Source organism: Papaver somniferum, chromosome 10 (assembly GCF_003573695.1).
Source record: "Papaver somniferum cultivar HN1 chromosome 10, ASM357369v1, whole genome shotgun sequence".
NCBI lineage: Eukaryota > Viridiplantae > Streptophyta > Magnoliopsida > Ranunculales > Papaveraceae > Papaver > Papaver somniferum.
In genome coordinates this window covers 142,881,176-142,907,292 of record NC_039367.1, presented here as the reverse complement: position 1 = coordinate 142,907,292, position 26,117 = coordinate 142,881,176, and the positions used below count along the sequence as shown (strand labels likewise).

Here is a 26,117-nt window from a genome sequence, read left to right as displayed (position 1 = left end):
CATGAATAGTTCATACAAAAACGCCGACTAATAAGGGGATCGAACCCTTGACCACGGGATTAAAAGTCACGCGCTCTACGACTGAGCTAAGTCGGCAGTATTCTTGCTGCTTCGTTTCTGGAGTTCTCTTTTTTCAAGTTTTTGAATTTTGCTCACCCACAAGGACCGTGGTGAAAAATTCCAAAGCAGTAAAATAAATCACTTCTGGCCACGTTATCTGAATTTGGCCACCAATGGGAATCATTAAATGAGAATTGCCAAAAAAAAAAAAAAAAAAAATAGAGACCATAAATGATAAAGATTGATTAATCCATAAATAAGGAAAAAAAAATAAAGAATTAATGATAATTAAATTATGGTAGAAAAAATTTAATGAAATTATCCATAAATAAGGAAAAATAAGATATGCATAACAATGAATTCTCTTAAAATGCCGCGTGACACACTTTAGAGTTTATTACTATAAATACCCCTATAGAAAGCCATGATATTCACAAGAGCTAAGATATCAAAGTAGCCAAGTAGAAGAAAGTTATTAGAGATAGGAGGGAAAAATACTTTTCACGTTTGAAGATGGAAATGAAAAGTGTCAAGCTTATAGCCGTAATGTTGTTGTTGTTGATGGGAACCTCCATAGGGAATAGCAGTCCTCCAGCAAATTCCTTCTCAGAAGAATGTTATCAAAAGTGTTTTGATAAATGTTGTTTAGATCTGGGTGATGGATGTGAAGACCATTGTTCATCTGAATGTTCCGATGATTGCACACTACGTCTCCGCCGAGTGAGAACCAAGGATTCCCTAAACATTGATTGTGCTTCTACCAACTGCTATTATCAATACTCCGCAAAACCCTAGTATGTTTGCACATATATACTCTTGCTATTTTCCTTTCCTGCGTTTACCTTTTTCTTAGATCTTATCATATCAGTTAACTTGTGGTGTTATTGGTGCTTGCAGGTGGAGAGGAAATGTAAGAATTCTTAAACTCTTGCTCTGGCTGCGTGTAATCAAAAGTTAGGGTTGATGATTTGCATGATGGTTGCATAAAAGAGAAGATTCATTGCTAGTTTTCGATTCAATAAGCTATAATTTAATATAAATGGGATTTTCTATTTGGTATCTATGTTTTAATTATTTTTTTATTTTTATTTTTATTTGCATACTTTTACCATTTAAGTTCGAGATCTAGTTGTTCTTCGGCTTCCTAGTAGCATGAGTCATTTCCTTGTGACATAAAATATGCCATGTAACCACAAGGTTGAAATCTATCCTGAGATCTAAATTTTGCTCGGTAACCCAAAATCTATCAAGTGATTCAAACTATTTCAGACAGAATTCGGCTAATAATTTACATTATGATGCAAATTTGACATTTATAGTCCTAAATTTACCATGTCAACCAAAATTGATTATGTGTTTCAAAATACGAAGTGTGCTCCCCATGACTCAAATTTTGCCACGTTTCTAGCCTAAATTTCTCTCATGATCTATAATAAACACTCCATGTTTTGAAATGTATGCAATAAACATACTCTGATATGCAGAGTTTTCTCATTTACCGGTTTGAATTTCAATCGTTCGTTGCGGATGGAGAAATCCAACCCCTTTAATAATTTCGGGCCTTTCTTTAAAATTTCTAAACCTGGGCCTTATCCATGGGCTGTGCTTCAAAATACCCATAAGAACTCTCAAACCAGTTCAGATATCAAATCGGTCTCATCCGGGTCACACACCTAGAAATTTGTCTGACCTTTTGATCCACCACAGTACCACACCACACATATCCCAGTCCACACAAAGAAATATCAGGAAAAGAATCAGACTTCCATTCAGTTTAGGAAAAAGGGTTTTAATGGATTTTCAGTGAGACCCTTGATGGAGATTCTCACTACATATTAACAATTTCCATAAAGTTTTGATTTTTTTCAGCTCCATCAATGGCTGATGTTCTTAGTTTATCCCTTCACTCACTAAATTCTTCTTCATCATCTCCTTTTGTTTCTTCCTTAGTTAGATTTTCCACTTCACTACAACCTGTTTTAAGGAGAGGTTCAGATAAAACTGTTTGTTCTTCAATTGGAAGTTCTTCAGCTGGTTTTCCTCTTGTACTTCAACAGCAGAAATTGGTTTCTTGGAAGGTAATTTGTAGAATTGGGTTTCTTTATTTGGTAATATGAGTTTAATTTTGAAGCCCCTTTACTTAGAATTGTGGTTCTAACCATTATCCAGTACTAATTTTCTATTTTTAATCAATGGGGTAGCTTGAATTGGTTGTTCTAATCAATGGGGTAGCTTGAATTGGTTGTTTTTATGCTGAAAATTTAGTACTTTCTTGATTCTGCTGGACTTACTTAGTTAATTGTGGTTCAACTAGGATAATTCTTTCATTTGATGGTTCATTGGGTGAATTTAATAGAACTTTTGCTGATTAGGTATTTGAATTGTTTGGTTATGAACCCATTATCTGAATTAGCTCTCTGATGTGACATTTTGCGAAAGAGTGGTTGATAAGGTGTCTTCAAATGTTGTGTTTTGCAGTTCTTCTATCTTGGATTTGTTATGGAAATGGGTCTATATTGTTTGTTTATGCATGCTTGGATCTGTGAAATGAATGTTTGTTGTTCAATGTGTTGCTTTAGGTACATGCAGGTATTGCTGAAGCTGAGGGCCCAAAATGGTGGGAAAGAAATACGAGTCCAAATATGATTGACATTCATTCTACAGAAGAGTTTTTGAATGCGTTGAGTCAAGCAGGAGAAAAACTAGTAATTGCTGAATTTTATGGCACTTGGTGCGGTTCTTGCCGGGCTTTATTTCCCAAGGTGACTTTGATAGAATAGAACAACATTTTCTTACATTCATAATGGTTAAAAAAATGATGCTTAGAAAACCTATAAAAGTTACTTGCCTTGATGGTTTTCCAAAGTAAATTTGACAATTTGTTGCATGTGTCATCCTTATGCTCAAGTTCTTCACCCTGTAATGTTGTTTGGAGGAAATTTGTAGTCTCAGCATTGTGGCTGTAACTTATTGTCTGAGGAAATTATTGTCTTGTCATCACCTGTCCTCAGATTTGCTTTTTGGCTTTTTCAGTTTTGCAGGACCGCTCAAGAACATAAAGACATTGTATTCCTTAAAGTGGACTTTGATAAAAACAAACCAATGTGTAAAAGTTTGAATGTAAAGGTTCTACCCTTTTTCCACTTCTATCGCGGTGCAGATGGACTACTGGAATCCTTTTCATGTTCGCTTGCGAAGGTAAGTCAATGTTTGTGCAGCCCTTTAATGAGTTCATGTTTGCTACTTTCTTTTATTTCCTAAGTGAGTGCTGCAACCTTTGGTCCTGGCATACGATAGGTGTAGAAATACTATCTTTAGTTGGTTATATCATTTAGGTTCCAATACAAGTTGAATTTTATGAAACTTGAAGTCTTGGAGACCACCACATGGCGCATTTAATGATTTTCAAGACGTTTGGCCTGTTTTTGTAGATAACTCCTACGTTCATGACCGCCTAAATTCATATTATGTTTTTCCACAACTTGCAGTTTCAGAAATTAAAGGATGCTATTGCAAAACATAACACCGCTCGTTGTAGTATTGGTCCACCTGTAGGTGTTGGAGAAATTACCTTTCCTGAATCTTCCCCCCCTGCTTCAAAGGATGAAGCAGCAGAAGCTAGTTCAAGATAGCCCACCTGTCCTACCCTTGCCATTTTATCTTCCCTTGTCCAGACGCGTGGATCTTCATTCATTTCATGTTAGCTTATCTAAACCTAATATGTATATTTCAGTTTTATTTATAGTAGAAGTTGATAGGAATTCAGAATCGATTGTTCTGCAACATTCTTGTCATTGTTTTTCCATCTGTAATTTTTTGTATCTCAAACTGGTTTTATTGAAATGGAAATGTCCTTCCTGTTTGTGATCCTTGTTTCCGTTGACACTACTACTACTGCAGGATCATTTTCATGAATTGCTATTAATCTTTATTGTCTCTAACTCATGGTAATTAAGAATGTACAAATGGCAGAACAGTTAGCTCCCTGCAAATACTTAATATATACAGATGGCAGAATAACTAGCTCCTGGCAGATACTTATATGAGCATCTTATTTGTTTTTATCTTCAAAAGAATGTTGACCTAAGAGTTGCTGAATTACGTGGTATGAATGTTGGTAAATCCTTCTTACTACGTATACTCTAATAATATTATGTGGTGCAAACTGCTGGTAGAACGATTGATCTCTTCCCTTTAATGGGGGTTGTGGTGTCAGGGAAGTTGCCTCCATCTTCAGTAGTATCTTCAATTGAACCATCCTTCAATATATTTATCGGATAAGTCACCAAATGGATACCTTCCATGTCTGCTACCTCTTCTGCACTGTAAACACTCCACATCTTGTCTCCTATTGCTCGTACCGTCCTCACACAGTCCAAACCGTGGGGCTCAGTGAAGCAGTGCTCAACACGATTGGTATGCTCGTACCAGAGTGACATTCGGTAAGCATGAACATCCCCGTTACACTGTTTGTTTCCTACGTATTTTGGTTGGTAGCATCCTATTGCAATCTCCGTGTCTCGTCTTCCATCCATTGATCTTTGGTTGATGTTTGCAGACCCAATCAAGATATACGTGTCATCAACTGAAAAAACGCGCAGCAAGAAAGAATCAGAGATTGAATAAAAATCAGAACTCAACCCAAATGATGCAAAATGAGTCTTACCAATCATAATCTTGGAATGAACATAAACCATGAACCTCCTATGCATCTGGGCGCTCCAGTATGGCGTATCTGGTTGAGGAGAATGGGGAGGTACAAACTCCTCTCCTTCCTTCTTCTCTCTGTTGGCAAGGCAGAAAAAATTCAGGTAATCCCTTGGCTGCAATAGTTCACCGCTCTCTTGGATTGCCTCTCCTATCAATTTATACATCATGCTCATCGTTTGTCTTGTCCAATAAAGCATCTCCTGAACAGGTTCGCTATTTGGTAATCCTTCTGGCCGCATAGGTATCACTATATATACAGCAAATCTTTCTTTTGCTTTAATCTTCTTTACCACCTTCAGAGCAATTTCTACAGGGATCAAGTTATTGCAGCCACAATTCCTATCCTTCTCCCACATGTGGCAACCTCCTATAAAATATTGGTTCTCGATGTAAATAAACCTCTCTGCACGCCTGATTGCTTCTACATATGCTTCATGTATGCTGCATTCTACTGCGATGTTGTCTGGCAAAGACACTGAAACCCTATCAATTGACCTGAAGACTTGAACTTTCCAATTCGCTAGTTGATTTTCCACTTGCTGAGGTTGAGAACTACGTAATAAATTTGGAATGTTGTTTGTGTGAATAAGAAGAGCAGGATTGCATTGTTTGGTCCAGCGTTGCTCAAAATTGCTCAACACATCCCAAGCTGCTTCACCAGTGAGGCAAGCATGAGCATCATGCCAGGGTTCTCTGGGTCCACCTTTTTGGAGGCAGGCACCAGCTATGCTGGTTTGGTAGAAATCCAGAACATGTGATTCATTGTTAAGTGTTCGAAACAACGAATGGTCTTCTGTGTCATAGCGTCCATCACAGAGATCCACGCCACCAATGAAACTCGTAAGTTCTCTACTATTACTATTAATGTACTTGTTACCGAATTTGGCTGATAGAAAATTTGCTTGTGTGTCCACGGTTATGGTCTTCTGATGGTGAGCAAAGAATGTAGGGAAATCATTGTGTAATCTGGGGCACAATCTGCATATAACCTTAGATTGTTTGAAGTAATCAAAAGCATCTTCATCATGGGTACCCATCACTCCTTTGTTCTTGATAAATGGTAACGATGTTTCATCATTCCAAAGCATGATTCTCACAGCAACTCCTTCATCTGCCTTTTGTTTTAACAGTTCCCCCATCTTTACTCCTCTTGCTTGTGGGATATCAGCTTCATGGTCTCGAACCTATTAAGAACACATTGGATTAGCAAAAGCAGTCAATGGTAGGTATGTATAAATCAGCATTCAAATCCTACTTACCAGCACCATTTTAGGATTGAAAGACCATCCTGCTATATAAATCAAATGCTTAGCACCATTAATGGCCTTAAAAACATCCACCCACAGCTTTCTCGGGCCTTCTCCGTGAAAATCTACTGGTGGTTGGAAAGTAGGGTGATGGTGAACATCTTGATACAGTATAACGTTGCAGTTAGATCTTTGAGGAAAACTAGCATTTTTAAGTCCCTCGAACTTGTCATGATTCAGTACTTTATCCCAAGTTGGTTCATGATTTGCATGTTTAAACCATAGCATGAACTGAACCCTTAGCTCAGGGTTTGGTTTTCCTTTCTCCGATAAGGTAGGAAAGTTACCCTCAATTAAGGTTGAGTCCTCTAGCATTTTAAGTGTAGAAATATGAATCTTTCCCAAAGTTGACCCGCACTGGGTCTTCATTGTTATAGTAATTGTTGAATCTGCAGGATGAGCACACAGGATTTGGAAGGTCTGATTCCATGTTCGGTCGCTAACTTGTTTCGTCTCTGCTACTTTTTTCTCGTTTATTTTGATTGTTATATAGGTAGCCTTCTCACCTAAACATGCACACTGAGATAAGAATTTGTTAGAATATGACAAATCTGAATATGACAAGAATGAATCAGATGATTGAATGTGTTGATTTACAAATATGAACATTGTAATTGCATGTGCAGATAAACTTTTACTTACATTGAAGGGAAACACTGGTACATACGGAGTTGCGTGGAAGATGGTAGCTTCAAGGGTTCCATGGAAGAACTTATTCTGCTTAGACTCCACTGACATTATCAATAGTCCTTCAAATCAATATGTGGTTTTTGAATGAAGAAAAGAAGCGAATTCAACTTTTTGCGCCTTGTTCTGGTATGTATTATGTTGAGTTTGATGAAACTTAGAGACCGAATTATTTGGTTTTATAGAAACCTGACAGCAGAGTGAAAAAGGTTGGCAGTTTGGAGGGAAAGAAGAGTTGTTGCATTTTTTCAGTTTGTTAGTATGTCTTAGACACAACCTTCAAGTATGTCTTACTTTATGTATTGCATCATCTCTGCATTTAACTTAGATTGAAATCAAACCTTCTCATTTCCCATAAGAAATAAACACATATTGACTCATACAACTTGTCTCATGGATCAAGCAGAAGCCCAAAAAAAAATTCTACTTTTTTTTGGCCATTTCCTGTTTGAAGCTGATTCCATCTGGTCATAAAATCAGATAAGAACTAACAAGCTGTTTGACTTTTTTCTAACTCAACTGACTCATCTAAATATGATTCATCTGAATCTGACTTGTTGCATGTAAATCTGACTTATTCCATCTGACTCATTACAATTTTTTTTTTTAATCCATTCAGATATGTACCACTGACTTATTACATCCGGCCGAGAATTAATAAATACTTTATTAAAAACTTTTGAATCCATTCATTTCAAATATGTGCCCAAAAAATCAGGTACAAAATTCAAATACATCCGAGTCAGATTTAAGAGCCGAATTAAACCTCAAAACGAACAAACAATCTGACATCTGATTCGAGCCTGAGTCATGTTTAGATCCAAACAAACAAGGTGTGTTAAATCTTATCTGGTCGACAAAATAGACATGTATTGAATTATGAACAGGATATGTCCCTGTGAGGAGGGTGGTGATTCATGCAGTGATTCACGCAACAAGACAAATGGTGCTAACTCTCCTGTTAATTCTTGTCTTTAAGGCAAGGCATCATGGAAAGATTGTGAAGATAATAAGATATTATTTTTCTTTCAGTTTGCAAATTGCTTCACACTTTCTCTCAACTCGAGTCATTATCATTACATGTTTATTACGCTAATACTTGGTTGATTTTTCTTAAGTTTTTGAGTGGTGGATGTTCTCTTTTCTTTGAATCACCAAGTTAAGTCAACAAAATACACAAATAAAATAATTACTTGAAAGAAGAGAAAAATTGAAAAGTAAAAACAAGAAAATCTTTGACTTCATAAATTCTCTCATTCTCTTCTTTTTCTTTTGTTATTCTTTATGTTTTGATTCTTCTTTTTTTTTTCACTTTTTTCTAGGTTTATTACATCATAATGTCATATTCATGGCAATGGAAAATTTATTCCCGTAGTTTCCTTCACATGAGAGCTCTACTTTCATTTTGTTTGAAAAAAAATTGATTCTGATTTTGTACGCACAAGACGGAACACTAATTTGATACTTTCATTTTATCAATATTTGTACCATCAAAGAGCTTGTCTTTTTTCTTTTTTTATATCGATAAAGAATTTGATACCAAAATAAGATGAGCTTGTCAAAAATTACACAACTAATAATGATTTTCTTTTTTTAAAGCATTACAACTAATAATGATGAAAAATAGAATTGAAAATGTAATTAAATTACGATTTAGAAAATGTGGACAAAATCAGACTTTTACATGACAAGCTAATATGTTGGTACAATTTTTCCTCATATGCCATATCAAAAAAATTCTTCCATAAAGACGGCCAATCATATATTTAGAATTAGCCGTCCTACTACCTTGTGCCTTCCCCTTGTTGCCAAATATGGGATTCACCATTTTTGACTAAATTCTTTCTCCAAAATAAAATGCTCATCGATGAATAACTATTAAGAAAGAAAATTATCAATATTTCAACAGAAGTCAATGACAGTCAATCGTCTGTTTCAGTTCACAACCAATAGAAACCTAGTGTTTTGTCTACCCATGTTAGAAATGAGTGTAACGTTTCTCACCAGGACAAAATAATGACACTGATTAAAGAAAAGCTCTCCTGATTTGACTCATTGACTCCCCTATTCACCTAGACTTTCATGAGCTAACTTTTTTTCTTTCTTTCATCACTTTAAACAAAGAAAGGAGAAGTGTAACTGCTCAATTATGCTCCCCAGGTCTCAATATCTCACTCAATCTCATCTCATTTGGTAATCCAAACAAACCCATTTCCACAATTTCTTGTTTCTCTAGTTCAATTGATGAAATGCATGCCAATTTTTTCAGATTTTTTTTTTGAGTTTTTTTCATTCAGTAATTCATGAATTAGCTTAATTGAAAGATGGGTTCTTGTTTTTGATTCATTTAATTCATTTTCTACCTGAAAAGTTCAGATTTTTCTGAGAATCTTTAAAAAAAATAAAAAATCCTGAAAATTTTGTGATTTTTTGTTGTTGTTGATGATGTTGTCTGATATCTGTGGCTCAAGTTTGTTTCTATCATTACCAGATGATGTATTTAATGTTGTGTCTGATTCATTATCTCCAAGAGATTTATGTTCAATCAGTTTATGTTGTAAGAATCTGAAAACCCTTGTATCTTCAGAGAAAGTGTGGTTTTCACAGTGTGAAAGCTTTGAAATTGTTAAGACCCAAGATCTTGTTGAATGGAGAAATGGCGTTTCATCTTATAAATGTCTGTGTAAGTTTATGTTCAGTGTACAACCTTTACTTGGTATTTGGGTTCATCAAAACCCGGAGCTTGGCAATGTAGTTTATGTCATGCCGGGTTTTTTATCTGTTGTTGGTTGCCGAATTCTGCCGCAAGAGCTTGGTCCTTTAGGGCTTGAAGAAGGTCCTCTTTTGTGGGCACCGGTTTTTGAGGTCATCAGCCATGAGGATGGGGGGTTGGCATTTTTCCTTCATGGGCAGGAGCGTGATGGTGAGTACTTTTATCCCGGTTCACTTAAACCTGTTGATAGGAGTTGCAATGTTTTGTTACTTGAGGTTGAGCCGAGAATGCAAAGTAATGGGTGTAAGTTTTTGCATAGCAAGAGCCTTGTGCATCCTCATTTGGATTGGGAGTCTGTGAGACAGATTCGTAGGTCAGATGGTGGTGGGTTTAGCAGGTCACAAAGGGTATCGGGATCAAACAGTTCTGTAGTTGCATTTAATCGGTTGTCATTTGTTGATAGACGGAAATTGCTTGAACTTGTAACTGGTCAAGTAGGTTTGAAGGTTCCTGATTTAGCTTCTGGTCCATTGTTTCCTCAACTAAATGACCGTGATGGCTTAAAGAAAGAATTATTGCTTCTGTCAGAAAGAAGGTTACTGCTCATGCAAATGTATCGGCATGGCGGAGGTTACGCAGATTGGCAAACAATGTCTGGGATGCCTTCAGACACTAGGGTGGTTACAAGCAAGCTGAAGAAGAGTCTTGAACGCCCAAGTAGTACCGGTGCACTGCTTAATGGGGATGAAATTCATTTGCACAATTCAAAGAGGAGAAGTGTTGCTGGTTACTTTAAGGACAGCCTAAAGCAGATACTTGGCAGATCTTTTTCGACTGGCGGGCGTGTAATTTTGAAAAACGGGTCTTCGAGCTCAGAAAGTAAACACACACAGCTTCACGAGTTTCTTAGGTCGGGTGACATGATAGGGCTTAGTCTACATGCTTCAAGTACAAAGCTATCTACTTACAGAGCATGGCCAAACATGCACGATAACAAATATGCCCTCTACAAGTTGCCAACGCGGACCCCGACGTCTGGTCAAGAGTATGCTGGCTTATGGGGTGGAACTTTTGGCTGGCCACCTGGGAGACCTAGTGAAGATAAGCCTGGAAAAGCCTTGTTCTTTCTTTTGCTTTCTTATGAAGAATCTGAGGGGCAGCAGCTTCTGATTGCAACCAAAATATTAGAAGGTACCCATTATGTTCTTCATCCAAATGGTTCGGCAATGTTTGTTGTGAAGGTCGACGATCCATCAACAGATCCATTCCCGTTAGACACAGATGGGAATTCCTCTACTTTGGACATCAAACATGCTTATACAGGGGAAGGTATTGCAAATGGTTATGGTTTTCGGTATCCCGGATCTAAGCCTGGTTCTTTATTTGTAATCCAAGATGGTCTCCTTGCATTTGTTTGGAAGGAATCTAGAGCTGTCTTGACCTTGCAGCGGATCAACCTGCAAGAGCTCTTGAGGAAAGGCGAAAGGGTTCCTGCTTTACCTCCCATAGTGAACTTCACATATCTGACGAAATCATACTCGAATGTATTCACAAGCTTCTCCAACCCCACAAATTGCTTAAGCTCATCAAGGTAACACAGTTCGTTCATATGGTATTCAAGCTTTTGAAGGTTTCCAATCTATGCAGCTTCATTCGCCTTCTTACGATGAGTTTGTTATGCTACGATCATTCAAGCACCAAAATGCCTAGTATTACAATATGAATAATAAGAGCTGCTGTTGTTCTCTTATGGGCTGGAGAACCCGAGTGCATGCTACGAAAATAGATGTCATATCAAGATTACTGTGTAAACCACCTACCCAGCAGGAAAAGGGAGAAAACTTATCGCTTTGTTGGCTTTAGTAATTTTTAGCTCAGCTTTGTAATCCAAAGTATTCAGTTGAATATTATGTTCCTTCTAATTGTTTAATTTATTCTTCTTTGTAATGCTCTTTCCAATCAAATATTTATTTTCAGTTGAAACTAGTTTAAGACCAACACGCGAGCAAGATCAAGGTGCCTGCTGAAATTTTTGGTCTCATTGAATGCTGAAATTTCAGTAGTTCCTTTATTTTACTAAGCTTGTATTTACTTGGTTTTGCAGTACACCATCATAATCCCTTCTGGGCATATCAAGTACTCCCTCCGTCCCGCTATTAGATGACCCGGTTTAAGTTTGCACAAAGTAAGGAAGGGAAAATAGTATTTTTACAATTATACAATTATGGATAATAATTAGTGAAAATTTGAAACGATTTATTTCTCAAATTACATCGGGATGTTCGCAAACTTCGTATCATTGAAAAGCATTTTAAAACACTTGCATAACGAATATAAACATGTCTATCAAATTATCCATATTTTTTATACGAACAATAATCAATAAAAAAGATAATTTTAAAAATATCTCATTGTTTAATGATATAGTTCATTTGTTATGGGACAAAATCTAAAAGTAAATAGGTCAACTAATAGTGGGACGGGAAGAGTACAATTTATCATCACGAGTATACGACAAGGAACAGGGCCGGCTCTGAAGCCCATCAAGTTATGCTTCTGCAGAAGGTGGACAATTTTTTTAAGGGGAAATTAGGGGGAGACCCAAAAAAAATAATATTCCCGTTCTCGGGCCCACAATTAATTTTGTATACCGTGACACCGATAATTATATGAATCAATACATAACTGGTTATGCATACTATCTTTTCAGGCATAACTCGTTATGCATATTATCTTTTTCAAGGGTATAATTGACAGCGCAACTTGGACATAACATATCTAAAAATCCGCGCCTTAGAATTTTATAAATTTTATATCATTGGAAATCTTTTTAAAAGAGTTACGCAACGAGTACAAACAAGAATATCAAATTTTTGTTTTTCACGAAAAAATCGGAGGTGATCATCATTTTAGGCAAAATTTTCGAAAACTTGATACATAACCATTATGCAGCCACGAAAAAAGATGCATAACACATTCTGCAGACGCATAACGAATTATGCAACCATTTTCTCCACTGCATAACAAATTATGCATTTGGATAACAAAGTTATGCAGCTATAACAAGTTATGCAACCATTGTTTTGGTTGATTTTAGCCGTACATATAAAAAATTGATGCATAATGCAATATGCATCCATATTTACAGATGCATATCAGGTTATGCATCTATTTTCTCGATGAATAATGCATTATGTAGCCATATTTTCGGACGCATAACAGGTTATGCAGGTTTTCTGGACTGCATAACAAGTTATGCAACAAATTTTGTAGATGCATTTATGCATCCATTTTCACGAATGCATAACATGTTATGCAGACAGTTTCTCGACTGAATGACATGTTATGCAGTCATAACCACATCATCATCTTCTTTCATGTTTCATTAACTCCCACGCAAACCATTATCTTTCAGTTATTCGGGGGCTCTTGGTCAAAATCATGTATTTACACCATCATCTTCTTTCATGTATTTACACCATCATCTGCAATTAAACCTGCATAACAGGTTATGCAGGTTTTCTGGACTACATAACAAGTTATGCAACAAATTTTGTAGATACATAACAGGTCATGCATCAATTTTCACAAATGCATAACATGTTATGCAGACGGTTTCTCGACTGAATGACATGTTATGCAGTCATAACCACATCATCATCTTCTTTCATGTTTCATTAACTCCCACACAAACCATTATCTTTCAGTTATTCGGGGGCTCTTGGTCAAAATCATGTATTTACACCATCATCTTCTTTCATGTATTTACACTATCATCTGCAATTAAACCTTCTTCACAACTCATCCATACAATCTATATCTAACAACATAGACATTTTGTTGTAGCACTCATATCATCACATTCCTCCACCTCTCAATTGAACCCAGTTTTCATCCACATCCAAAAATCCTCCGCAAATTTGTGTTGTTGTTGTTGATGTAGACCACTGCTGCCTGCAATCACCCATCGAGTCGCTACAACTTCATTGCATCTTCGACTTGGTCTCTGAAGCACAGAAATGCCGAAGTCTCTCTTCGTTGCTCACTCCAGTCTCCATCAGCAATGTAGTAGAGAAGGACAGACACCATCTTTTTCAACCACCCGTGTTCACAACGTCTAAAGATCTGTCTAGCACAACCACCAGTGGCTTTGAAGCTCGAGTCTTCTCCATTTGTATCTGCAATTCTGCCCGACAAGTCGACAACCATTGTTTAATCAAGAACAAAAATGGGTAAGAACCCATCTCCACGGAATCAATTCAATTAACCAAAGACCCCTAATTTCAGTTCAAAACCAGAATTCCCCAGAATCCCATTTTAGTTTCTGCCAGGTATTGTTGATTTTTCAAATACAAACATCCAATTTCAGGCCACAGCAAAACCCCAGTTGACAGCAACAGTGGCATCTACTTCAGCTGGTTTTCTGGCATAACTAAAACTCCACCAAACTATGTGTATATTAGAGAACACTCGACGGAAATCAACACCAATTTGACCTGCAAACACCACCATTACCTTCATAATTTCTCTCTCAATCGAGCACCACACTGAACCCCAACAGATCCATTTCATTTATCCAACAACTCCATATAAAACCCGTTTCAGTTAACTTCAAAAATCCCCAAAATCTGTTGCTTAAACTTCTCGTATATAGCCATGAATCAATGGAAGAAACCCTAAGTAAAATCATCGAACAACACCAGTTCTTCAATCAACAGACCCAAAATTATACCACCTGCAATCAATCCACAAGCAATCACACCCAAATTCAATCGTTGTTGTTGAGAGAATTGAAGCAATTGGCTTGAAATTCAACCCCCAAACACCACAGATCCATTCTCGTCATCGCTGCTTCAATCAATTCTTGATGTCTCCATTTCAGTTCAATTGCAGAAGCTCAAAATGATGCTCAGATCCCCTTTCAACCCCCCAAATACGAAGATGTTGAGATTTACCCGTGAATTGAAGCTCCAATGAAGAACTGAGACGAAAAAAGTAGGGAGATACGAATCGGAGAAGAAGAAGAAAAAAGACTAAAACATAATTTCAGAAATTATGGGTTTGAGAGATATTTTGTCGTAGAAAATGGGTGCGCGCCTGTGTTTTTTTGAGCATGGGTTTCACAGTGGGAAGAATCTGTAAAATGGGTCTGTCTGTAGTTTTCATTTTTTTTAAGCAACCTTGGGCTTGTTTTTCGATGGCCCAAAATTACTCCCTAGCAAACACGTCCTTGATTCAGGTGGTATGATGAATAATTTTATGTGACATTCTAAACTCGTCTTCTCCTAACTACACAAATACTTCATCCGTCCCAAATTAATTGAGCTATTTGTAGTTTGTACAATTATTAAGGCAAGGAGAAAAGGGAATATGTTTAAGTATTTTTTTCAATTATACCCTTATGGGTAATAGCTAGTGCAATTTAGAAAAATAATTTATTTCTTAAACTATACCACGGTTTTTTGTAAATTTTATACCTTTAAAAAATATTTTAAAACACTTCCATATCGAATACAAACATGGATTACACATATTTCTTATAGTAACAATAATCAATTAAAAAGGTAGTTTTAGAAATATCTCCTTGATTAGTGAGATAGCTAAATTATTTGTGGGACAAAATTTAAAACTAATTAGCTCAACTAATTTGGAACGGAGAGAGTATGATATATACAAGAATCAAGATCGAGAGTTACCGTTTATCACCCAAAACCCTTCATCCCTTCCGGGCATACCAAATACCTTATATAATGGAGTTCTGGTGCTAAATTATTTTTGGTGGTCCAACCATCTCACATATACGGATACCAAACAATTCAAGCAGATCCCAACAAACGTAGAAAAATAACCTTAGAAAATAGTATTAATCTTCGGAATGTTACAAATACTAACAAGAAATTTGGATATTGAATATAATCTCAGTTTAAGCCCAACTGTTACAGTAACTGTAGTTTAAGAATCTTTTGACTCTAAAATTAGGAAGATAGATCCAAGTACATGATTAACACGCCAAGAAGTGATCCAATATATATATGTTTCAAAAATGACCACTTTATAAGGAAGTTAAATAATGTTGTTTTTCTTTACAATAAGCAAATGATGGCATTTTATTTTAAAATAGTCACTGATATTAGATCATTAATTACCATCAACTTTTATACTTACTTGTATCTTGGGGTGAATATCTTCTCTTTCCAGTTTCCTTCGACATCTGAAAATCACTGCCGGAATGGGCTTTATTTTGTTTCGACTTAATCTATACTGTTTAATTAAGGAAGTTTCGTCGCTGCCTTTTATATTCACTTCAAATCCATGGTCCGTTGTCATTCAGTATTTACTCTTTTTTCATGAATCACTTGGTAAACAACACATGAGTCATGAGTCTCAAAAACCAATAAAAGGTCACCATTTATTTACTCCCTCCCTTCTTAAAAAATAGGATGATTTTCTTATTCAAAAATATGTTAAAAAAAAAAGATTTTCCTTAATGGAAAGTCAAATGTTGTGAATTCACTAATCTATCCATGAAGGGATCATATTTCTCTTTCTCTTCTTCTCCCTTAACACAAGAAGGGACGAATTCTCTCGCATTTTTTTCTCTAATGGGACAAAGGATTACTAATTAGGAAAATACATAAAAAAAAAGTGACTACAATAATTAATTTATTAATTTTTGTGAAAACCAAACGATCCTATTTTTTAGAAAGACCGAGGGAGTATTTACTTACGAACTCCATAGTAACTACCAATATTCTTTACAACATTAAGGAATGATAAAAAGCGATTCATAGCAGAATTGGGCCTCCTTCATGTGTGTGTGTGGGGTCAAAACAATACTCCTTTTGAGTTGCCTTAGGATAGTGCAGGGAATTTTCTTAGCAATTAACCAATTGAAGGATGAAATTGTTGATTGTTTGTAAAGTTGAATTTGATCCACTGGATTGAGCAATATCCTTTTTATTATTCCATCCATTTCAAAATAACAGAATGATTTTACAAGTACATTATTTTGAAACAAATAGAGTAGAATTTACAAAATAGTGTAACATTGTTTTCACATTATTGTTCTTTTTTGTCCACTTCTTCGTTTATTTTCTTAAAGCCAGAACGAGGGATTGTTTCTCATTTCCTCAACTGCAGTTTACTCTAATATCCCACTATTTTAAACTTCCAACATCGAAACAGACGATTCTTAACAACCACATTATTTCTTCCAATGGCCTACTTATGCTTAACTCTTTATAACTAGAAAATTTCGTCCATGAATTAAACCCCATACCACTATCTGATAAAATGGATATTCACTTTATTTTCCTCATGCATTTGTTATTAGTATCAACTCATGTTCCATGGATCATTCACTGCACACGAAGCCCTTGCAAAGAACGGTTTTTTGGGACCATAGTTTTTCAGGGACCATGGTTTTATTTTAGGTAAAGACATTAGAAGTAAATCGAGGTCACCCCTTATCTAGATATTTATATTAATACCTAAATTACCCTCTTGATTAATTTTTTAGTAATAATTAGTTAGTTTAGTTAGTGTTAATAATAGTTAGCGTAGTGATTAGTAAAATGATTAAGCAGAATTATTGAGAGAGTAAAGTTGGAGAACATGAAGAAGGAAAACATGAAAAACAAAGGATTTTACCAACCACAACCGAAGGAAGAGTATTTGGGTACCCAGGTATGTTTCAAACTTAGATAATGTTGGTTGAATTGCTCCAAATTTTCAAAAAACTGTAAATTTTTAGGGTAGATTTGGGCTTGTTCGGTTACCTTGTGTGAATAACAGGTTACCGAACTCATCGGTTACCTTTTCCATATACGCAGGTTACCGAACTCGTTTTTTAATGTAGGTTTTTAGTTGTTCGGTTACCTTTTCCATACACGCAGGTTACCGAACTTTGTTTATAGGACTTACAGAGTAATGTTCGGTTGGTTCGCAAACTTTAACCCAACAACATATCTAACCGAACTCCACATGTATGCAATTAGTGAAGAGTTCGGTTTGTCAAGATTTTTTGCGAACAAACCGAACATAGTGGAACAAGTTCGGTTAAATTGAAACTCAACGTAGTAGGCAAAATAACACAGTTCGGTTACATTGGAAAACCGAACTCCACATGTATGCAATTAGTGAAGAGTTCGGTTACCATGATCACCAAAAAACCATGGTCCCTAAAAAATCGTTCCCTGCAAATGTTCATTTCCTACCTTATCCTGTAATGGGCTGTCTTCAATGAAACTTTTTGATCCGTTAGAACACGGTGTGATAATAATTTGATATTTGTTCATTTGACATTTTGTTGACAATACCACCTTAAATTTGCCGTATTTGAGGACTGTTCCAATGACATTTTTCATTGGACGTTAAATTAGGTCATAGACAAGTTTACAGGCGGAGCCAGAATTATTATGAATGATTTTTTAGGGACTATGATTTTTTGAGGGGACCATGATTTTAATAGGCCACCTTCCTTATAGTGATAGGGGGTGTCCTAAAACGTTGAAATGACTAACCTACCCTTAACCTAATTTAATTTAAAATCTACCTAATAACCACCACCTCCTCCCACCACCACCGCCGATTACCACCACCACCACCTCCGATTATCATCACCACCAACCACCGATTACCACCACCACCACCACCTCCCACCACCGCCGATTACCACCACCTCCTCCGATTATCACCACCACCAACCACCGATTACCACCACCACCTCCTCCCACCACCACCGCCACAGCCTATTTAAGAAATGTAACAACATCAATGCAATCACAATTAAGTTCGGTTACATAATAATTTTATCGAGTATAAAAGACGCCAGTCGCAACCTGATTCTGCCATGGGAGCACTCCGGAGGTATTTTCCAACAAACCCTTCACTTTAATTTGATTTTGATTGCTTGAATCGAATAGAAATCATCAAAATAGGGTTTTAATAGGAGTTACAGAGCCATGTTCGGTTAGGCCGATTTTCCAAAAAATCCTACTTTACTAACCGAACTTCTTGAAAATGAAGAACACGAAGAACAGTTCGGTTCTATTGGATTTAAAACTAAGTCACCGAACTCTATGTACGGTTGTTTCGCATAAAAATTTAAAACTACAAAGTAATCGAACTCCACCCTTAGAAACCGAAAAAAAACAAATCCAGTCTAACCGAACTGTGTTGTTGTTCCAAAATAATCGAACTTAGCCAATAGAGTTCGGTTTGTTCGCAAAAACTTTTAAAACTACAAAGTAACCGAACTTAGCCAATAGATGTTGTAACTTCACATTTTTTTTGTTTGTTAAGTTCGGCAACTTCATAATTTTATCGCAGAAACCGAACTCAGAGTTCGGTTGGTTAGCTGTTAGGTTCAAGTTTGCGAAAGAACCGAACTTTGTAAACTTATATACTCTTATATTACGTAAAGTTCGTTAGATCAAAAGTGCATGCAGTTTGCGAACCAACCGAACTTTGTACACCAAATTCGGTTAGTTGAGAACCAACCGAACATAACGCTGTAACTCCTAAAAATTCTATTATTTGAGAGTTCGGTAACCTGCGTGTTTGGAACAAGTAACCGAACTACACTTCAAGATGAGTTCGATTACTTGTTCATCTCACGGGGCAACCGAACTACAGCTTCAGATGAGTTCGGTTACTTGTTCTTCATATAAAGTAACCAAACTGTTCAAAATCCAGTTCAAATCCGGATCATTTTGAAGATTAACAAATATTCTAGGAGAGGATGGAGATGAAGAATCAGATGAGTTTTCATCATTTGAATACTCAAACTTAGTGAATTGGAAAAAAAAATTATTTTCCATGTTTTTCTCCTTCATCTTCTCTAACTCTACTCTCTCAATAATTCTACTCAACTAATAATAAACCCATCTTTAAATTTAATCTCACTAATTGTTTTCAACTAATCATTCACTAATTATAATCTAAAATTAATTAAGAGGGTAGATTAGGTATTAAACAAATAATTAGATATGGGGTGACCTAAAATTACTTCTAATGCCTTTACCCAAAATAAAACCATGGTCCCCAAAAAAACCATGGTCCCCAAAAAATTGTTCATTATTATGGAGAAGCAACCTCTTGCTGGGGGAGCAACTAAGCACAAATGGGCTACGAGGCCCAATTTCCTTGAGATTTTATGGTGCACACTCATGCTCTTAGTCTATTTCCATCCCTTATACTATAAAACTTCAATAAATTAAGACCTAAATTAATAATCATAAGACCAATTCTAATAGAGAATTGTTAGTTATGGGTCTTTCATAATGGTCACATAGTGTGTTTTTGGTAATTATTCTTCAGATTAATGAATTTCCAATTCTAACAGAGAATTCTCGTTACCTTTTACGTAATATTGGCTGGGCTGAAAACTGAAAAAGTCTTCCAGATCCATAAAATATATAGGACATTATATACTTAAATTTAGTTTTGCAAGAGAATAATGAGATGCAAATTCCAAGATTAACTCATAGGGAATCAGTCTTATAGTTGCTAAATAAAAGATATAGGACATTCAGTTCTTATAATTGTCTACAGGTACATAAGAAATCAGTAGAAATCTGAAAATCAACTATGGAAGTTGGTTTGAACAACTTGTAAATCAAAACAAGAATCACAGCACCAATAAAGAGAATGAAGTACCTAGACTAGTCTACTATCCAATTCCAACTAGACTTTTCACAATATTGTTTTTCTTTTTCCAGCTTACTCCGACATCTAAGCATTTTAGTTCAAGGTTTTCAACAAATACTTTTGGTCCCTTTGGCTTGAACTGTCTTAATCTGAATTTTGTGATTAAGAAATTTCATCACTACCTTATATATATGCTATCTCAAATAGGCGACCACTTAAACTTCATGGTTTATACTCCATTTGTTATCAGTAGTACTCATTTTTCATGAATCATGAAGCACAATGGAGAACTGTCTATATTTTTTCCTACACCATACACATTTATAGGCACTGTTCACTATTTGGTGAATATATGTTTTTATGTTCCTAACATTAAAAAGGTCTTATGATTGAACAAAATCTTAATCTTAAGATCTAGCTGGTTCCAAACTGATCTCAAATGGGTCAGGAATAATTTCTGGGTCACAAAGGCAAATTTTTTGGATCCCGAATAATTTTGGGTCTTGGCGATATTTTTGTTGGTCATTGGCAGATTTTGGGTTACAGGGTACACTTTGGACCGATTTGCATCATGGGATTGTGTTACAATTACACCGCATTTTACACATTTTGAGTTGCAAAATATACCCATTATCTTTTGATAAATAATAAAGTAAAAAGAATCCAATTTCTTTATTTTCTTTTGGATATTAAAAAAAGAAAGTGTTAAAAAGAAGCTTCTTTGCATCTGTGATTTCTTTTGGGTGTGTCCCAAGTAGTGATCAAGCGAGGAATTAAGCTCTTGTCAATCTTCTTCTGTTTCACATTTCACATTTTCACAATCTAATCATCATGCATCTAGCAGAACTGGCTAAGCAAAAACAACTAGCCAGTTTTAATCCATTTTCCTGATCATTTATCGTTGAGCAAAGGTCAACCTGAAGGCGCTAGTGGCGAAGCCAGAGTTCTGTATAAAGAGAGTAAAAAGGAACTGTTTTACAGAGGCTTACTACTAACGAAAGACGAAAGTGTAAATTTAGGAGAGTGTAAGGGAGAATGTTATAAGTTTAGGCTTAGGGGAAGTTCTACAATCAGTTGGCAAGCCCTTAATGGGATGCACCCTAGAAGAAGCTACCTACCAAAGACCAAGAAAGTACATGTTGAAGAAAATAATATTGGCCGGTGGAAGAAAAGAACATCAAATTGAAGAAAAGAAAACTAGTGGAATAAAGGGAAAAGATAAAGGAGAGGAATAAAGCAAACACACAATATATAAATCCTATTGGTGTTTTCATCTTTGCAAAGACAAAGGAAAGAGCCCTGATGTTTATGGAGCTTGGTCTACTTCATGATTTTTTATATAAAAGAGGTCAAGTTTTCATCTGCTTCCCAGGTCTCATTTTTCGATCAATTTGATGTCATTTTTATGTTAGAGACAAACTCATTTTCAGAGTTTTACTTTTGTTTGTGAAAAATATTTACGATGTCTGATGTGTGTGGTTCAAGTTTGTTTCTCTCTTTACCGGAAGATGTACTGGTAATCATGTCTAATTCTCTAACTCCTAGAGATATCTGTTCAATCAGTTTGGGTTGCAAGAATTTGAATTCTTTCCTTTTATCTTCAGAGAAACTATGGTCATCACAGTGTGAAAACCTTAATATTGCTAATTCACAAGAAGATGTTGTTGAATGGAGAACTGGTGTTACGTCGTATAAATGTCTATGTAAGTTTATTTTTAGTGTACAACCTTTACTTGGAATATGGGTTCATCAAAATCCTGAGATTGGCAATTTAGTGTATGTCATGCCAGGGTTTTTGTCAGTTGTTGGTTGCCGAATTTTGCCACAACAGCTTGGTCCATTAGGGCTTCAAGATCACTTTTGTGGGCGCCGGTTTTTGAGATTATCAGTGATATGTATGGGGAAATGGTGTTTTTCCTTCATGGGAAAGAGAAAGATGGTGACTACCTTTATCCTGGAGCCATTAAACCTGTTGATAGGAGTTGCAATGTTTTGTTACTAGAGGTTGAGCCAAGAATGCAAAATAACGAGTGTAAATTATTGCGCAGTAAGAGCCTTGGTCATCCTCGTTCAGATTGGGGGTCTATGAGACGGATTCATAGGTCAGATGATGGTGGGTTTAGTAGCTCACAAAGGGTGTCTGGATCAAACAGTTCTGTAGTTGCATTTGACCGTTTGGCATTTAAAGACAGACAGGAACTGCTTGAAATTATAACGAGTCAAGTAGGTTCAAAGGTTCCTCATTTAGCTTCGGGTCCACCGTTCCCTCGATTTGGTGATGGAGGTGATGGCTTTAAGAAAGACTTAAAGCTTTTGTCAGAACGACGGTTGCTGCTTTTGAAGAAGTATCAAAATGGCGGAGGGTACACGAATTTGCAGACTATATCTAGGGAGGTTGCAATAGGCAAACTAAAAAAGAGGCTTGAATCCCCAAGTAGTGGTGAATTGCTTTATGGGGATGAAATTGTTCATATGAACTGTTCGAATAGAAGAAGTGTTGCCGGTTACCTGAAGGACCTCCTGAAACCGATACTTGGCAAGTTTATTTCGACAGGTGGACTTGTAAATCCAAAAAAGGGTTCATTGAGATCGGACCTTAAGCATTCATCAGAGCTTCATGAGTTTCTTTTGTCAGGTGACGTGATAGGGCTCAGTGTACATGCCTCGACTGTGAAGCTACCTACTAACAGTGTATTACCGAAGATGCGTGATGACGAACATGCCCTCTACAAGTTGCCAACATGGATCCCAACTTTTGGTCAGGAGTATGCTGGCTTATGGGGTGGAACTTTTGGCTGGCCACATCGAAGATCTAGTGAAGTCGAGGGAAAAGCCTTGTTCTTTCTTTTGCTTTCTTATGAAGAATTGGAGGGGCAACAGCTTCTGATTGCAACCAGAATATTAGAAGGTACCGAGTATGCTTATTATCCAAATGGTTCGACAATGTTTACCGTGAAGGTCAACGATCTATCAGCGGATCCATTCCCGTTAGAGACAGACGGAGAATTTTCTACTTTGGACATAATACATACTTATGCAGGAGAAGGTCTAGCGGAAGGTGATAGCTTTCAGGATCCTGGATCTAAACCTGGTTCCTTGTTTGTAAACCAAAATGGCCTCCTTGCATTTGTTTGGAAGGAAACTAGAGCTGTCTTAACCCTACAGAGGATCAACCTGCTAGATCTCTTGAGGAAAGGTAAAAGGGTTCCTGCTTTACCTCCTACACTGAACTTCACATTTCAGACGCAGTGGTATTCGAATGCACTAACAAGATTCTCCAACTTCCCTACGGCTGCCAGTTGCCTTTATATAGCAGAATGTTACCCGCCTCGTGTGTATAATTGAATATTTAGTATTTCCCCATCAACGGTTTATTACTTTGAGATATTGCTCGGTGTACATATTTCAATTCTACTCCTCCACTGTCAGATAATAAAAAAAATATTCCTAGTGAGAATGACGTATAGTATAGTCGTTAGGCGATAACGATGTTCACATTATTGTTGATCCAGACTTCTTTACCAGTAAGTCATGTTTACAGAAATGTTAGAACTCAGTAAGACTCCAAAGTACGTGGTGCATCTAGTAACCTTGACATTTCAACAAGAATAACGAGACAAACAACAGGAATCCTGGTCTCCTAACTTTTGCTATCAGAGAGTTTTTAAGAAAGGAAGAACTATAACTGCCTCCCAAGTCTCATTTTTCACTCAATTTCATCCCGTTTTTTGTATTAGAAGCAAACCTATTTTCTCAATTTTCTGTTTTTCTAATTCAATATTGATAAATGCACATCATTTTTTATTCTAGTACGAGTTAGACTGATTTTTTGGATTAATTCCAATATGGGTCTTCTTTTTGATTTGCTAAATACACGGCGTTCTGCTTGAATGAAACTGTAAAACCACTTGAAGAAGATCGTACACGTTTATTTATTTTCTTAGTTCTATCCACAGTCTGTAATGGAGCAGTTAAAGGCAGTGCAGATGTTTATCTTTTTTGGGCTGTGCTAGACACACAAGGATTTCCACTTCAATTTTCACTGAAAGGGAATGGAATGGACATGATTCTGCGATCCCTATATTGGAATATGGAAGGGCAGACATGGGCCCCATTGATTGTGTGTGCCAGTGAAAATTTGGGTGAAAAAACGAAGTAAACCTAAACTTACTGATCTTTTTTAGGTCTACCGCTTATTTATTCTAGTTTGAATATATTAAACTCTTGGAAATTATCAGGAAAAGACTTTCTTTGCAAGAAAATTCTCTCGTTGATTTCCGTGTTGCTGCAAACTTATCATTTTGTTCGAAATTTTATGTGAACCGCACAAAAAAACTGGGAGAAAACAGCTCCTCACAAAATTTTTACTGGCCCCACCATGAGTGTCTTCCGTTGTCCTCCGACGGAGCTCATCACGACCCAACAAAAAAAATGTGAGAGCTTTTTAAGATATTATTTTGGTGTGGTTTAATAACTCCGTTCGTTTAGAATGACTCATTTTTCTTTTGCTTGTTTTCATTTCTGTTTCCTTTACTGCACCACTAATATTCTTTTTATTGGAAGACATGATCGATTTAATAATAAGAGGCACAAAGGGCACGATACGAAAAGCAAATAAGGGTTCCAAGGTCACAATTTACGAAAAGAAGAACTCTACTGTATTAACAAATGCAGAAATTTAGCTTCCAATGCAATTTATCAGTAGCTAGCTAAATTAGTATTGGCGTATTGTTATGATAATTATGTACCTTGATATCGGCTTGGATAGTTTAAATTTTTAATTCCAGGATTCTCACATTTTTCTATAACAAGTATAGTGGTATACCTAATACTTTTCCGGAGCTTCATTGGACTCCGAGATATTAAAGACATCTTTAACTACTTTTAGTGACCCAAACAACTTCGTTGTTCAATAATCGCGTTATGTATCTGTTTACACAGTTTACTTCAATATCTTACATTTTAAGAACCACACGAAAAATTCATCCATTATGTATACCTTTTATACTGGCTATCCGAAATAGAAGTTCACTTTAATTTTCATGATGCGTCTGTTAGCTGCTTATTTTTCATGAATCATCAAGTTCACATGAACCCCTATTTAAATAAAATCCACACCCTCAGGTATCTTTTTCCTACCTTCAATGACACGGTTGCCAACATCTCCTTTGTCGGAGAATGGCCATTTTATGTTGGATAGAACGATCTCACAAGATACTAACACATGCTAAAACACACCAATTTGAAAACCTTACAATATTTTAGTTGTTAATTTAATCTTCTGGCTATATAGTATTTCTAGAACGATTAATCACATAAAAGAAAAACTGAGATTTACACCGTGTGAGAGGGATGGTGGGGCCCATTCATGCCTTTCCCTGTCCCAATGCGCACAGTTATGTTCGTTCGATTAGGGGTGTAAATAATACCCGAAAATACTCGGCCTGCCTGTATCCGCCTGAACCCGCCTGTACCCGAAGTAGCCCAAAGCCTGTTATGGCCCGTCATGGACCACCCGGCCTGGCCTGGATTAATTTATTGGGAGGTCTCGGGCTTTGCGATTAATTATGATGCACGGCTTGATACCCGACCTGGTGCCCGGCCTGAAAGCCTTCTATGTGCCATTAATCATTTAATATCCTCTTAAAAAGACTTAAAAGTTACAATTTTATAATTGTCAATTTTGTGTCAAGAAAAATAAAATATATAATTGTTTTTTTACTTATAATTAACCTTTTCAAAACATTAATGGTAATATATTTTTTTATTAGAAAGTTTATTGTACTCTAATTAATTATTTATTATAGGCTAAAATTAAAAATTTGTCAGTGTAATTTAAATATAAAATAATACTATCACTTACGATATGCGATGTTGGAAAGGAAAGGATATTGTATTTAATATCGTTCATTTGAAAATTTAAACTTAAAAAAAAAAATTCAAAATAATGGCCTGTCCGGCGCGATCTGGCCTGCCCGTATAAAAAGCGG

The 26,117-nt window shown here is 36.3% G+C and overlaps 4 protein-coding genes, 1 long non-coding RNA gene and 1 other non-coding gene across 6 annotated transcripts; 4 read left to right on the top strand and 2 right to left on the bottom strand.

Annotated features, from left to right (window-relative positions):
• Nucleotides 1-21: 21 nt before the first annotated feature.
• On the bottom strand, nucleotides 22-96 carry TRNAK-UUU. Its single transcript has one exon. It is a non-coding gene; the product is annotated as a tRNA-Lys (tRNA).
• A 416-nt stretch (nucleotides 97-512) lies between these two features.
• LOC113317350 lies at nucleotides 513-1,112 on the top strand. The gene is made up of 2 exons (XR_003343464.1): nucleotides 513-854; nucleotides 958-1,112. It is a non-coding gene; the product is annotated as an uncharacterized LOC113317350 (long non-coding RNA).
• Nucleotides 1,113-1,772: 660 nt separating this feature from the next.
• On the top strand, nucleotides 1,773-3,922 carry LOC113317846 (thioredoxin-like 2, chloroplastic). Its single transcript, XM_026565974.1, has 4 exons — nucleotides 1,773-2,138; nucleotides 2,640-2,822; nucleotides 3,094-3,258; nucleotides 3,549-3,922. Exons 1-4 carry the CDS (start codon nucleotides 1,938-1,940, stop codon nucleotides 3,690-3,692), a joined length of 693 nt encoding a protein of 230 aa, XP_026421759.1. The 5' UTR covers nucleotides 1,773-1,937; the 3' UTR covers nucleotides 3,693-3,922.
• Nucleotides 3,923-3,965: 43 nt separating this feature from the next.
• Nucleotides 3,966-6,862, bottom strand: LOC113317845 (phospholipase D alpha 4-like). The gene is made up of 4 exons (XM_026565973.1): nucleotides 6,720-6,862; nucleotides 6,030-6,596; nucleotides 4,727-5,954; nucleotides 3,966-4,645 (listed from the first exon to the last, which is right to left on the bottom strand). The coding sequence occupies exons 1-4, from the start codon at nucleotides 6,813-6,815 to the stop codon at nucleotides 4,212-4,214; spliced, it is 2,325 nt and encodes a 774-aa protein (XP_026421758.1). The 5' UTR covers nucleotides 6,816-6,862; the 3' UTR covers nucleotides 3,966-4,211.
• Nucleotides 6,863-8,842: 1,980 nt separating this feature from the next.
• LOC113318710 (F-box protein At5g39450-like) lies at nucleotides 8,843-11,456 on the top strand. The gene has a single exon (XM_026566929.1). It carries the CDS (start codon nucleotides 9,207-9,209, stop codon nucleotides 11,070-11,072), a length of 1,866 nt encoding a protein of 621 aa, XP_026422714.1. The 5' UTR covers nucleotides 8,843-9,206; the 3' UTR covers nucleotides 11,073-11,456.
• A 9,833-nt stretch (nucleotides 11,457-21,289) lies between these two features.
• Nucleotides 21,290-23,580, top strand: LOC113317067 (F-box protein At5g39450-like). The gene has a single exon (XM_026565216.1). It carries the CDS (start codon nucleotides 22,021-22,023, stop codon nucleotides 23,470-23,472), a length of 1,452 nt encoding a protein of 483 aa, XP_026421001.1. The 5' UTR covers nucleotides 21,290-22,020; the 3' UTR covers nucleotides 23,473-23,580.
• The last annotated feature ends 2,537 nt before the right edge of the window (nucleotides 23,581-26,117 follow it).

Excerpts from the sequence above, each read along its gene's own strand:
- LOC113317846 (XM_026565974.1), top strand. The coding sequence starts at position 1,938 with ATGGCTGATGTTCTTAGTTTATCCCTTCACTCACTAAATTCTTCTTCA. Across the intron at positions 2,823-3,093 it reads GCCGGGCTTTATTTCCCAAG|TTTTGCAGGACCGCTCAAGA; the intron begins GTGACTTTGATA and ends TGGCTTTTTCAG. Across the intron at positions 3,259-3,548 it reads TTTCATGTTCGCTTGCGAAG|TTTCAGAAATTAAAGGATGC; the intron begins GTAAGTCAATGT and ends CACAACTTGCAG.
- LOC113318710 (XM_026566929.1), top strand. The coding sequence starts at position 9,207 with ATGATGTTGTCTGATATCTGTGGCTCAAGTTTGTTTCTATCATTACCA.
- LOC113317067 (XM_026565216.1), top strand. The coding sequence starts at position 22,021 with ATGTATGGGGAAATGGTGTTTTTCCTTCATGGGAAAGAGAAAGATGGT.
- LOC113317845 (XM_026565973.1), bottom strand. The coding sequence starts at position 6,815 with ATGTCAGTGGAGTCTAAGCAGAATAAGTTCTTCCATGGAACCCTTGAA. Across the intron at positions 6,597-6,719 it reads TACCAGTGTTTCCCTTCAAT|TGTGCATGTTTAGGTGAGAA; the intron begins GTAAGTAAAAGT and ends TTCTTATCTCAG. Across the intron at positions 5,955-6,029 it reads TCAATCCTAAAATGGTGCTG|GTTCGAGACCATGAAGCTGA; the intron begins GTAAGTAGGATT and ends TGTTCTTAATAG.